The sequence below is a fragment of the Patiria miniata genome, unplaced genomic scaffold, assembly GCF_015706575.1.
Source record: "Patiria miniata isolate m_02_andy unplaced genomic scaffold, ASM1570657v1 HiC_scaffold_22, whole genome shotgun sequence".
Lineage (NCBI taxonomy): Eukaryota > Metazoa > Echinodermata > Asteroidea > Valvatida > Asterinidae > Patiria > Patiria miniata.
In genome coordinates this window covers 12,977,441-12,992,486 of record NW_024037061.1, presented here as the reverse complement: position 1 = coordinate 12,992,486, position 15,046 = coordinate 12,977,441, and the positions used below count along the sequence as shown (strand labels likewise).

General features: G+C 38.2%; 1 protein-coding gene across 2 annotated transcripts in view; it reads right to left on the bottom strand.

The window, feature by feature from the left end:
* Positions 1 to 10,299: 10,299 nt before the first annotated feature.
* The window catches only part of LOC119729952 (splicing factor, suppressor of white-apricot homolog), a 55,504-nt gene continuing 50,757 nt past the window's right edge, over positions 10,300 to 15,046 (bottom strand). For both annotated transcript variants that reach the window (XM_038202743.1, XM_038202744.1), the window contains 3 exons: positions 12,970 to 13,095; positions 11,563 to 11,719; positions 10,300 to 10,793 (listed from right to left, as the gene is read on the bottom strand). In XM_038202743.1, the coding sequence (XP_038058671.1) occupies positions 10,728 to 10,793; positions 11,563 to 11,719; positions 12,970 to 13,095 (349 nt within the window). In that variant the 3' untranslated portion in view covers positions 10,300 to 10,727. The remainder of the gene's footprint in view (positions 10,794 to 11,562; positions 11,720 to 12,969; positions 13,096 to 15,046) is intronic.

Sequence of the window (15,046 nt, the reverse complement as noted above, 5' to 3'; positions counted from 1 at the left end):
TGAACTCCCATTTGTAGGTTCTATTCTACCTTTACCAATCGTTCTTGTTCTATCAAATGTCTTCAAACTTATTTTCATCCCTTTGCATTAGTTGACTGTTATTCACTGTAATACAACAGTGGATTTTGAAACCATTTTCTCAAAAATTAGTTTAACAACTTCAATTTAGTTGGCAGTCTATATTTTTGTTACTGAACTCAGTACCGCAAAATGTTATATACCGTTAGAAAGATCTTGTTCTGCAGAATCCAGAAATACAAAATATCAGAAATTCTTCAAAAGTCAGATTTTATGCTCATTGTGTGCTGACAGGTCTCAATTCACAAACAGTGCTTAAAAGTTGTGAATGAATGCATAGATCCACTTTTTGGCGCTTGTCACTACTTATTTAAATGTGAAAGACATTGTTCACAGTTATGCAACCTGAGGGCCCAATTTCACGCTTAGCAGATTTCCGTGCTAAGCATAAGTCGGCAGAGAACCAGTCAATAGCTATAAACACCACATGGCATTTTAGCCGGTTACCTGTTTTTGCTAAGCACATATTTTCTCTGCTTAGCAGGTAACTCAGACTGGGACCTTGAGTGGAGAAAAACATGCAAAACACATTCAGGCCAACCTTACTCTTGACTTTTAGCAGACAAAATTCTCAAAAAGTTTCCTGAGGCAAAGACCAGGTCCTCAGTATTTCACTAGCCAAGTTCAAAGTCTCAATTCAATTTTTAACCCTAACTCCCTACTGTCTTTTACTAAGTAATGGACCAAGTCCGCCAAACTCCATCACTGACCCTGCTTCACATAATGCTTCAGGACCAAATCTGCTGAAATCCACCACAAGACCACCACTAGTATCTAGGTGGATTTTGATGGACTTTGTACAGATGGCTTGTCTGCCAAAATCCCTACGAAGGGGCGATGAATTTGGATGGAGTTGGGAAGGTTAGGGTTAATTAAGAAAACTTTTCTTCAACATTTTGTACCTGAGAGTGAAGCCAGGTGATTTCAATTCGAAGCCTAAGACTAGACTGGTACATGTCCAACTTTTTGCGAAGATTTACCACTTCAGTAGTCTGGTGGCAGAGTAGGGAAAGATGTGTAGAGATAGAGACCATTAACAAATTTTCGGACATGCTCGGCCCTGGTCCAAAAATTTGGGACTCTCAATACTGTGTATGAGAGTCCTAAAACTTAAGGTACTGGTATTGAAAACATGCCAAACAAGAAAATAGACTGACATCTGAAACAACCAGTCCAACAACTCTTCAGTACTGCATCAATCAACTGTGCCAAAAGAAACATGTGGCAAGTTAGGAACTAGTCTCTACTCACTTCCCATTTCTCCATAGTCAGTCACCAGACTGATGACACTGAATGAAGAGGTCAGTCTTTTCAAATAGTTGGACCATGGTTGGACATGTACCAGTCTAGTCTTTAGCCTCATTTTGAAATCACTTGAGAACCCTCTCATGTGCAAAATATTGAAGAAATGTCTCCTTTAAAAATTGAAATGAGTTTTCAAACTTGGTTGGTGAAATGCTGAGGACCCTTTCTTTGCCCAATGAACATTTTGGAGAAATTTGCTGGCTAAAGTGTGAGTAAAGTTGGCCTAATAGTTCTGCACGTTTCAGAGCACTCCAGGTCCCAGTCTGACTCGGCCCTAGCCCTCTGGATATGGGTAGTTTATGTACAATGGGTAATACTCAAGTTACGAATGCAAAAAAAAATGTACAATGGTAACGCATTCTTGTACTTGAGATTAGAATCATTCCTGTTTTACTCGGTAACAATAGACATTCCATGCCACACACAGTCGATTGCATGAAATAAAAAAAAGTTAATCGGATTACTACAAAAAAGGAAATCAAGTAAAGTTGTACACAAAGCTATTTGTGCTTGCGCATTTCCTTTTTCTTCTGATGTAAAGTTGTAAATGTGAAGACAGATTTAAGGCGTCGGCATATCAGCATATGCAATGTAATTGTGAGGGCATACTATGTTTCCTTCCATTTCTGTCATTTAAACATGGCCTTAAAGAGGTTGTGGAATGCTCGAAGACATTTCCGTCATTCTTCGGGTATATGTAGCCTAAGGTGTGATGAAATAAAAACGACTATTGTTTCTGTCATAAAATGAGTACAAAAGGTACTGTTTTTCAAGTCCTGTCATGCCTGTTTCGACCCGAACGTGCAATTTGTGTAAAAGTCGTCGTTGCGGGCAGCAAACAAAACACAGTAAATCGTGACGTAATAAACAGGACTCCCGATGCAGAGTAGCATAAACGAGTCCTGTTTATGACGTCACGATTTACTGTGTTTTGTTTGCTGCCCGCAACGACGACTTTTACACAAATTGCACGTTAGGGTCGAAACAGGACCTGAAAAATAGCTCTCAAAAGTACCCTTTGTACTCATTTCATGACAGACACAATAGTCGTTTTTATTTCATCACACCTTAGGCTACATATACCCAAAAAATGACGGAAATGTTTTCGAGCATTCCACAACCTCTTTAAGGCAGTAGTATTGGGCAAAACATATTCCGTTTGGTCATAAGTTTTAAAGAAAAACCTGGCATCTCTATCAGAAAAGACTTGGGAAAAACCGGAACATCATATATTTGGCTTTTAGGAAAAACAGGAATTTTTATCAGTATTAAATTAACTTATTTTATACATTTTGGAAAGAATGTTGCATGCTGACGCCACTTCTTTTTCATCATATATCATCTCAGTGGAGGTCAGTCAATGCAAAAATGTTGAAAAGACATGAATCTGGGACTGAGAAACATTTCCAATTATGTTAGAAAATACTTGAAATTCTTCTTGACTCTCCATAGACTTTTTTGTACACAACCAATGAAGTGGCGTCTGGATACTACGGTACATTCTTTCCAAGATTTTTGTGCGGTTGACTTACAAATGTCAGTAAACATGTCAATTTATGTTTTTCTTGTGATGCATTCATAAAATTATTTTTTTTAATATACATGGAACTTAACTTTCAGGCATGTTATATTTTCTATTTCGTTTAACATTTTCTATTTTAAATGCTTCTGAGTTCTTTCTTTAATTTAACAGAAATGTTTTATATTTCCTTATGAGGCTTTTTGCAATACACATTGTTTGTTGAATGCACATCATGAAAAAACAAAGTTTGTGAATAAATGTTCAGCAGTGTCGTATTCATATATGTTGTCAAATTGTCTGATCACTATAAACGAAAAAAATGTTGCAACCTGACGCCACTTTTTTCTTCATACATGTTTATCATCTCAATGAAGGTCAGTCATTGCAAAAATGATAAGACATGAATCTGGGACTGAGAAACATTTCCAATTTTATTAGGAAGTACTAAATTTCTTGAGTCTCCATAGACTTTGTACACAACCGCTGAAGTGGCGTCGGGTTGCAACATTTTTTCCCTATAAATTGTTTTTGAATGGTTTCTAAAAACTCAAAATATCATCCATGCCTGGATGTTGAAAGACTAACCTGTTGGAGTTTCACGCTTGGCAGAGGGCGCCAGCCTGTCGTCTTCTTTGCGCCTCACTGACCGACTGCCTGACTGACTCCCCATCACTTGTCAATTAGACTGGTTACCTATCTCCAGGGTGACCGTAAGGTCATGGCAAAATTCTGCTAAATGCGCCTCAAAAATCTGTCAGATTTATCAAAAATCTGTCAAATTCCCCAGAATTACTCAAAATACATTATAAACACTTAAAATCACATGCAGATTTGTAGTTTTGCCTTAAATATTATAAACAATCTATAGTCACATAAAGTTATGCAATTATTGCGTAAATTTTAGGCAAAATGCAGCTGCGTCACGGTTCCCAGTGAACCTCAGCACCTAGACCAGCCAACCTGTCCTATTATGCAAGGGTTTGTTTGAAAAGATTGAAGCTTTTTTGAACATTTACCATTTTTTTTTTCATTTGCTATGGTTTTCTGTAAAAAAAACCCCCATTTTTGCAGAATTCTGCCAGAAATCTGCCAAAAAAATCCATTCTGTCAAATTTTCTGTCAAACTCGTTTTTTAACAAAAAAATGTCAAAGTTAGCTGAAAATCGGCTAAAACGGTCACCCTGCCTATCTCACTGACCGACTAAGACTTGTGTGGTTACCTATCCCACTGACTGGCTGTGGCAGAATTACTTGGCTATAATGGCTGGAAATTACACACATGCCTATAGATGGAAGCACTTGCAGCCACTGCCCATAGACCTGTATGTTATTGCTAGCCATAGCTGTAGCCGTTTCCCATAGACCCGTATGTCATCACCAGCCGTAGCCATGTAATTAGGATGCAGCCGCTGACTGTCTCTTGTGAATTAGACTGGTTACATATCCCACTGACTGACTGTCTCTTTTCAAATTAGCAATGGGCTTCAGGATTACTTTTAGGGGTGCTCATCTTTGGATGGAAACTTCTCCAAAAGGTCATTGCATTACCCCTGATAAGTTGAACAGAAAACAAAACATGATGAAATGAGCTTTAATTTGATGTGCATCTCAAATGCCTTGGAGAGTTGTGCATATTTTTTCCTAATTTTTGGAAGTGGGCCTAATTATCACTTGGGTCTATGGTACCAGTATATAGTTTATTTATTGGTCTGCACCCTATAGTGTTCCACTGGAAAAGTTTAGTTGGGATGGTCCTAACCAAAGTTGGGCAGATAGTATGGTGTAGTTGGGGCAATAACAGGTACTTATTAAGGTAATATATATTTGTTTTTGCTGTCATTTTCAGAAATGGATGGAATTGGGAGTTAGTATTTTTGAGGAAATATTGTTACACTGACCAGTTTAAAGTTTCATGTTCAAAGATGATGGAAAAACCAAGAAAAAAAATGCTGTTCTTGTAGTCTGGTTCTCAGACCCTACTTCAGACGAAATGAAGCAATTTATGGACGTCAGGGAATTGTCAGGTCAGGAAACCAGACTAGCTGGCTTGCACCCGTTCATGGATGTGTAACCGATTGCAAACAAAATGTGGACTAACTAAATTTGGTAAATTGGGGGCAGTATTTGAAGAAAGTCCATTTTTTTCCAATGATGGTCCGTCGACCATCGTTGGAAATTGATGCAAAATGTGGACTAACTAAATTTGGTAAATTGGGGGCAGTATTTGAAAAAAAAAAAAATCCATTTTTTTCCAACGATGGTCCGTCGGCCATCGTTGGAAATTGATGCAAAATTTCCATTTTTCTTGAAAATGACAGCACACCAGGTGCCATGATTTCACAGGATGCTTGAGACTTAATTATTCACTTGCAGTCAAGTAAGGTATTTCATAATAATTTGGTAGTTTCTATTTTTTGGGGGGATGTTTGCAAATGTTGTATAATGGACAAAATGTACTTTGTAATGACAGTACTGTACATGACAATCATCAAAGACACACAGTGGTTTTTAAACAAAAGCTGTTTTGGTTTAATTAATGCATCAACCGTTGAGCAGGTGCACAGACCAAACATGAAGTCAACTGTGCTGAGGTAAATACAAAATAGCCGCAGGCTGGAAACACTATTCAACAAATCATGAGGGGAAAAACAGAAAAACAATGAACACAACCTTTCTGACCGTATTCAGTTTTTTGTTGCTTTTAAAGCAAAACATTTATTTGCAAATTTGTGTACTTTGCAAATGTAAAAAAAAAACTAAAAAAAAAAATAGCCCGTAGCTGATATGTATAGAAAAATGTTGCTATAGCAACACAACAGACTTTCCTTTTTATCTTCGATATTTAAATTTATTTACTAATTTATTTATTTATTTACTTATTTATTTATACAATAATATTCGGAAAGACCAGTTGCACATCCAGCTTTGATTGTTATAGCAACATTTAACTGAAGTTTGTTGAATTTCTGGAGGTACTCTTTCTTTTCACCAATCATTTTTTCGACCAGCGTAGAATTGACAACCATTTTTTTCCAAACTCACATAACTGCAAAGCATGGACAATTTCCAAACACAGCAAGTTTGGCTCATTACAGCAAAAGGACAGATCACCAAAGTTGGAGGTCTTGGTTGTGATTGGAATATTTTTTGGCTTTGAGCTTAAGCAAATTTTAACATGCTTAGCAGATATGTAAAATTTGCTCCTTGACTTTTCTTTGCGTTTGAGGTAAACAAATCTGGTACAGATTAACTTATTTTACACAATATTTATCTCTCAGGAAAAAACAGAAAATTTCTTCAATGGAGTTCACTTTTTTCCCCCTAAATTTTTTAAATAACACAAGACAAGACAAAGTATTTACTTTTTCGTTCACACACTTTTTATTTTATTGTTTTTAAACCTGAGTTTTCCTAAGTAAACAAAACGAAGATATTCATCCCGTAACAAAAAGGTATCTGACAGAATTCTTTTTTTAAAAAGTGAATCCAGTGAAGAAATCCTCTTATTCCTTTTGAGAATTGATTCAACAATCTCAGACAGTGCACAGAAAAGTCGTAAAGCTTTCAGACAACATGACCACCATATACAATTAGTCAGGATTAGCAGAGCATACATATATTGGCACATAGAAAAAACTATGCATAAAGCTCACATATGCTAAACTTTGGCAGCGATTTGCTCTTTCAAAATCGATGATTGAAAATTGGTTTTTCATTAACCAATTGTTACAATTTTCATTTAAAGCCATTTTGGTGTGGACACAGTATGTCCCCAAAAAGTGTCCGTCTTGCTTTTTGTGAAATAACTACAAAACCATAAAGTCAATTTTGATAATGTTTGCTTGTGCAGATACTCCTTATCCTTGGTCTAAATCCCTATGAGTTTCATTTCATTTCAGTCACGCATCACTACACAATTGTCAATTGATCACAGCAACATGTTTGGACACTGTGACCAAGTTCCTTGCCTTATTCAATTTCAGTGCTGTTATGTATTTGTGTTAAATCCTGCATGTTGTGAAAAGGGCTATGGTTGGGATTGGAATCATTTGCCTGGCTATCAGAAATCATGGCAAGACCTCAGTTTAATGCTCAAGGAAAAATGATTCCAATCTCAAACCACATCAGCCTTATTTTCACAACATGCAGGATTTTACCCAGCTTACATAATACAGCACTGAAATTGACTAAGACAAGGGAACTTGGTCAGTGTCCAAAATTGCTGTTGTGATCAATTGACAATTGTGCAGTGATGCATGACTCAGGCATGCAAATGGGAAGTCACAAAAAAAGAGGAAATTCAAATCTTTCCAAGACTTTGTACAGTGTTTTTCTATTTTCAATGGCACACATGGGAAGTAAAAAAAGAGGAAATCAGCTGATTCGAGGAAAAGTTGCATGCCTGATGACTGAATTTAAATGAAACTCATAGGGGTTTAGGCCAAGGATAAGGAGTATTTGCACCATCAAAAATTGTGAAAATTGTCTTCATGGTTTTGTAGTTATTTCAAAAATAGTCAGACGTACATTTTTGGGGGACATACTGTAGTCACTTTACTGTGAATTTAACATTGAAGAAATCATGATCTATCATCACAACCAAGCAAAGACAACACTTGATGATTCTTTAACTCCATTCAACCTAAGCATGGTAGCTGCCGTACACAAGCTTAAACATTTTGTCGATGTTCAATGCGACTCACCTACATCACTTCATGGGCGGAGCTAGGACAAACGAGGGAGGGGATGTACATTGCAAACATTATTTTGCATGTGTTTATATAAAAATTTTAACATCTTGTGCGATGAAAATGAAAAGTAACCCATTCCCTGATTTCGACTTAGATCCGCCCTTGAAATAGACCAGAGATTAACATTGAAAGCAAATAACAATGAAATTGTTAACAGACAAAAAAAAAGAAATACCAGTAACACATTTTCTTATTAGATGGCAGAGCGCCAGTGATGTCCAGTCTTAAATCAAAAAAGCTTTTTAAACAATTATCTTTTGTTGAACTAAAGACTTACTACTTGAGAACCCAAGGTCTTTTGCCAGTTTAAATGTTTTTTTTATCCAAGAATTCTTTTAAAAAATTCTGAGACTTCATCTTTTCAACTGATTTCAATGATTTTCAAGAATTTTTCAATGAGTTTATCATTAACTCAATGACTAAATCACTTTAAAAATTCCATCCTTTTTTTTAACCAACATTTTCAACCTTTTACCCCACTTCAAAATTTAAATTTTTGTTGTGCTTAAAGCTCGACTTCCGTTTCTTTTTCCATGCAAAAAATGGACCAAGACCTCTGAGAAACTCTTATCATTCTTTTTACATTCCGATTTTCGCTTGCCTTCTCGCAGCACAAATATTGGCCATAATTAATCTTTCTCTTTTCATGCAATTTTGTTTTTCAAATCTTTCGCAGGCAGTTTTTTTTTTCATTGGCAATCCTCCTATTTCACAAACACTATTCTGCCAAGTGCCAACTTCCTAGCTCCTAAATGGCTTCTTAAACTCTCCTTTGCGGCATGTCAAGTTTTCAGGCATTCTGTTATAATTCATAAGCAATACCGTACACCATACACCGTAAAATTCATCTCAGTCTGCTGTTTTATATCAAGTTATTTTTTCACGTTTTTTAAAATCGCTTTGAAATAGCTGCAGCGTATATCATTTACTCAGTTTGATTTGGAAACGACATTGAAAGTTGGAGATCTGATAATTTTGATGAAGATTTTTTTTTTACAATTCACTTTTGATAGGTAAGAAGAGCTGGCCATCGCTTGTGGAATACACTCACACACTTTTAAATCTTATTTTTTTAAAAGAGTTAATTTTTTGAATTTTGTGCTTAGTACCAGTGCCTCCCAAAGCCTCGGAGAACACAGTAAATTTCACAAAATGTCTTCCGGTTTTTTTAGGCCCACAGAAACACTTCAAGTATAACAGTCCACTCTCAAAATTTTGAGTCCTATTTGGACAATTCCAAAGCTGAATCTTGTAATATTTTAAAGGAGTTTTTTTTGATATATTGTAGAAAGAGACTTGTTAATTATTAGAAGTCAGAGAAAGAGATTTAGTTTGAAATTCGCTTCTGTGATATCAATTTATGAATGTCTATTCCGAGATGTGCGTTCCAAATTTGACTTTAAAAAAAATTGTAAAGTTTGGCATCAAGTTGATTTTTAACTTTGCAAATCTCAAAAACATGAAAAAAAAAATCATGTTTTTGTTTTACACACATGTCGGGTTCACTAGGTAACATAATTTACCAATAAGTTTCAATACTAATCTGTCAATTCAAAATTTGTTTATAAAAATGGAATGATTTGTTTTCAAAAGATTTTTTTTTACTTTACCTTTGTAATTTGTTACTGTAAAATAATATTCACAACCAACAGCGTTGAGATCCAAAGAACCTGACTACTGTTATTTTATAAGGTATACCAGTCTGGTACCACAGCTCCTCAGTGATGCAACATTTATTTTAAGTTAGAGTTTTTCTTTTCATCTAAGTAAAACTTCCTGCAGGCATTACCTGCAAGCATTCATTCCACGCATGACATTTTTTTAAATTTCACTTTACGTTTCTCAAGCACTTTACAAGTTGAAACCCCTTCTAAATTTCCAAAAAAGGAAAGAAAAAAATGAATGAACTACCGATAAGAAACACAAAGAGGTACACGTAAGTCATTCAAATCCAACATTTTGTCATCTCCATTTACGTTAATACTGCCGACAAAACTTGAAGAAGATCCTTCCACGAGTTCTCACAAATTTATGATTGCTCTTGCAATTTCTTTGAAAACTCTCACAAAAAAAATAACTGCAGTAATTTTCCCCTTAAAACAATTTTGTGGAAGTTTGGTATCTTCATGACATGTACTCTCATACGTTACTGCATGAAAAACATGTGCAGTATAACCGCTAATGCATGTTACACTGTTGGCATGGCAACACACAAAAAATTGGCTTTAAAGATAGCTGAACACAATTTTCTTCTATAAATAATATAATTTTAACTACAAGACCAAATTACAAAACTCCGCTCACGAAAAACACTGCTACAGCAGCAATGGCCAAGTTCGGGCAAGGACCATTAGTCGACTAGTGGTTGATTTGTGACGTACCTTACGCATGCGCACTAATAGCAAAGTGCGAACGTCTCTAGTCGAACGCTGGTCAAAATGTCATTGCAAAACGTCTGGATCCTGGCTCCCTGCTGTACGTTATGAACGCGCGTGGCTATGGTTACCAGCGAAGCAACCAACCCCAGTAGGTTGGTTCCAAATAGTCGACTAGCGTAGTTAACCATCGTCGACTAGACAGAGTTCGGGCAAGCGTTAGTCGACCAATGGTTAACTATAGTCCTTGCGCGAACTTGCCCAATGATACTCAATGCTGATTACCAGGCAAAACACTTTAAGCAATAGTTTTCTTTACAGATTATCAGTTAAAATATCATCCCAACAAAAAAGAAGTGCAATTTCTACGCAATAGCATAGATTTCTACTATTTGCCATTTTACTGTGAATGCTTAATTTTGAAAAGAAAAGAAAATCAACTACTTATTTCATTGCTTGAAGCTTACGAAAAATTAGACAAGAAATAGCAGAAATATTTAGCAGAAACGGTTTGAAACTTTGTTGAAAAAAAAAATCAACAAAACTTATACTTCAAAAGTTGCTTTGAAGTTTTCACACACATATATCGGGGGCTGAATCCCTGAGAATGTGACCCTAGATTTTTCATGTCCGGTGCGTCTCGTGACCTTTGACCTGTCGTGACCTCGCCGGGTGACCCCTCCCCCCCTCACACTGCTAGCTTGGTTGAAAATCCATTGTTCTTGTGGCGGCTAGCATTGCACGGATTTTGGCCCGGAAATTCTGCAAAATAGGGGTGAAAAAAGGAGAAAAAGAGAGGGTTTTAAGAGTTGTTAAAAGACCACAGATATAATAATAATAATAATAATTTGGGAGGCTAATCATCCTTACTCGCAGCTGGTATGCTGAATTGCGAAGGACGCGGCTACAACATGGTCGGGCCACTGGCACGTAAAGGCGCCTATGGCTGCCGGCCACATCGACCCATATATGACCACGGAGCACAGCCTGAGATCAAAAGTGTTTGATTTTTCCGGAGGGAGGAAAACCGGAGGGCCCGGAGAAAAACCCACGTGGCACAGGAGAGAACCAACGCACAACTCTACTCAGGATTCAAACCGTGGTCACCTTGGTGAGAGGCGAGCGCTTTACACACAAGCCACCCATGCCATCCTTGATACTTAAGTTATCACACGAGCACGACTGGAACACGGGATAATGCAGTGTGTCTGTGTCCCACATACCACAAGACCGAAGGCACTACATTTTCCGTGTTTTACGAGTGCAAGTGGGGTAACGACCTTATCTTCAAGCAAACTTGACGGACAGTTAGTTGAGATGGAACACCCACCGTCCGTTGTTCCATGGTTTTCGCATGACACGTGCGTGCAGCATACAGGAATGGTACGGGCATCTTAGAATAGCGCGATACATGGAGTGCCTTACAGACTGTGCTACATGGGATAATGTAGCACAGTTTGTTGCCATGGATCAACCAATCAGCATCTAGGATTCAAGTTTGCTTGAAGATAATCGGGCAAATTGCACTTACATCTTGAAAGCTCGTGTCTGTTGTTGTTGCTGCCGTCGTGGGCACTGTTGTTGCCATTGTCGACGTTGTTGTTGTTGCTGCCGTCGTCGAGGTTGTTGTTGTGGATCCGTTTTCCTCTGACGTCTCCATTGGAGGCTCTTTGTACGAGTCCGAAACACTGCCCCAAAAACGAAAGAAGGGAAATATTAACATTATCAATATTCATCTTCTCATGAAAACTGAAATGAAAAGCATAACAATTTACCAGCAAACATCACATCTATTAAGATTTCCTTGTGTGGCACACTTTCTTTTCTTTTCATGAGACTTGGAATTGTACATTATTGACTTCCTTAATCTTTAGTTTTACTTGCAATAGTCTATGTAATAGGCCTTGGTAAAAGCCACGTTCTATTGTCACGTCTAAACATGGATAAAAATAACCCCGCTAGATACATCAACAAAGGCGTTGGTCACGCGCTACTATGTTACGCAACACGTACGCGCGCGGCTCGCATTACAAAAAACTGCATTCGAATTGACCAATCAAACCATTAGTCCTGATTTGGGAATGAAATGATGTCACGATTTAGTAAAGTCGACTCCGATTGGCTGAGGCGCGAGATCGCATGAATCTGCATGTCTAGACATATCAGACGTTATACAGGAGACTTGGCACCGTGGATAACGGATGATACTCAGACTAACACCCTGCCTGAAGTAACAAACGTTTTGAAAATTTAGGAATTTTCTTTAAAGTTAGACTCAACCATTTGTTTGTAGTTGTGATGCGAAAAAAAGCTGCAATATTGAAGTTTCTGTACCGCATATAAAGCAGTAATTGAATTCTACTCAGAACTGGATTATCTCCAAATAAAGTAATGCGTAAGCAACTTGAGATTATATTTTGAAATAACTCTTACATGGAAAAACAAGATTAAAAGCTTCTCTCTCTCTCTAAAAAAAAACCCTTTCTTTTGCCATACATTTTTACCAAGTGAGAGGTCATCACAGATTGGAAAGTGGATTTTATAAAAAAAGGGGTAAACCTGTGTTAACAGGAACGGAGTGCCCATCTCTCTTTCTTTAGCGATTGGGCCAGACTCGTATGCTGCTGTGGGGGGATTGCCACACCTCCTCCACAGCGAGTCTGTTACCTTCCCAGCATTGAATAATGCCGGCACCCATTTAACACCTGGGTTGAGAGGAGTAATTGAGGTAAATCGCCTTACTGAAGGGCACAACACGCATGGCCATGGCGGGGCTCGAACCCACAACCTCACGATCATGAATCCTGTGCTCCACCGCTAGACCACACGTGCCCACTAGGTGTTCTTGAAAAAAACTGTACCTCAACGCAAGAAACTGGTCAATTTTTTCACACTATTTTTATCTTGAAAGTGAAGTTCAGCCATAAGAGTGTTATACCTATCATCCGGTGTTGGCTCTGATGAGAGAGGGGGTGTGGCACTAGGAGATGGAGGGGCAGCATCAAGGACCATCGGTTCCACTGACGCGGCTGGAAAATTGCGTCCATTTTCAGGGGATAATGACCTGACGGAAATTAAATTGTGAAATCAAAACAACCACTGTTATTTCTTCTGTAACATGTTGACTTTGATTATGGAGTAAGCAGCCTTTTTTAGATGGAATAAAAGCGATGTGTTATGATGACATCTTCAGGCAAACTTGAATCCTCGATCCTGATTGGTCAATCCATAGCAACAACAGTGTGATATTATCCAATATACCATGGTGCACACCACACTCCGCGTATCGCGCTATTCTAAGATGCCCACGCCATTCCTCCTACACGCACGTGTAATAGGATAACAGCTGAAAAGTTTATACAGGGGCGTGCTCGTTTCAAGATTTTCTGTACGTCAAAGTTTGCTTGAAGATCATTTTGTTACCCCACTTGCGACCATGGAATATGGAATTTTAGTGCGTCTGCATCCCACATAGGCACGTTGGATGGACACGCACTACTTTAAAGCGTGTTCCACTCGTGCTCGTGGGATACTAAAAAATACCACATTGAGATACATCAGCCGACTGTGTCCAGTGGGTGCCATTTTGGTCTGCTGTATTTTTTTTAATGCAATTTTCAGTAACGATGGTATACAGGAGTAACAATAAAATGCACCATAGGAGAGTAAGGTTGGATATAAAGTGGAATGGAGTTTCAATTCCAGCCAGATTCCACAGATTTTCCCAACAACTTATTTCAAGGAATCCTCTATGTCATTACAAAAACAAAACATGATCACTGCTATGGTAGAAAGAAGCATTTGTATTTGTGTGAGTATGTAAACACCGGCAATCGTGGACGTAGGACAAAAGAATGTGGGTGCAAACAATACGTCCACGATTGACCGAACGTCCACGATCTCAAATCGTGTACAAAACCAATGAGAGCTGTCGCTAAAAAGTTACAAACAAAGGAAAGAGGATTAGAAACAATGGGGCGTCCACAATTGCCGGCATTTACACACGAGTTTGTCTTACATTCACTATGTGGACTTGCGAACAAAAGATGTCCACATAATGCAGGTTTTGTGGACTAAGCCGTGTCCATATAACGTTTTGCCCTTTCTGGAAAACAGGTTTAGAGGCATTTTTGGGTTAGGTTTATCCGTAGCAGAATGAAGAGAAACACTATAGGGAATCATAGAAAAAAAATTGGGTTGAAAGAGTTTTCACAGTTTACCGTAATTTCCTGCGGATAAGACGCGTCTTATCTGACTTTCTAGACCACAAAAACATCGCTGCGCCTTATCTACAGGTGCGCCTTATCTGGTGTCGCTTGAGTTCAAAGTGACGGTCTTTGTGTGAAGAATTCTTTCAATGCCGCAATCAATAATGCGGTCAACCGAGGCTCAACTCTCCAGACATTGTGACCGTATTTTCATTCCAACAATGCCGCGATGTGTTGATCCCCCATGATCGTGCTTTCCTTCCAACAATGCCGCAATGCGTTGATCCCCCTTAGTGATCGTGCTTTCGTTCCAACAATGCCGTCATACAAACGTTTTTCTTTGTGGCCGTTTTTTCATTCCGAAAATGCTGCAATCAGAATTACTTAAACGTTTGGAAATCGCATTCACTCAAGTTCTATTGTGTGAACGTTGAGGGTGTTTATTGTACAGGATATCTTCGAAGTCTGCAAGCCTGAAGATCAAGATGAAAACAGTGCGAGTCGGTAAAAGCGGCTCAGGAAAGCGTACTTCCGGCCCGAGCGCCATGTTATGCATACAGAGACCGCGCGAACCTCAGTGCACGTGTGGCCGAACATTTTGTAGAAACACGCTGCGGTGTATCATCAAGTCCGAGCGGTAAAATCTCGTTAAAATATATATTTCAACGGACAAATACATACACAGTGAAGAGAGATCACGTTCTGAGAATTAATTTGCGGAAATTCTCTTTCTCCACCGATGTATGTTATTTTCTACGATCCAAATTCGTCCTGATACGCTACTGTAGTCATGCACGGAACATCATG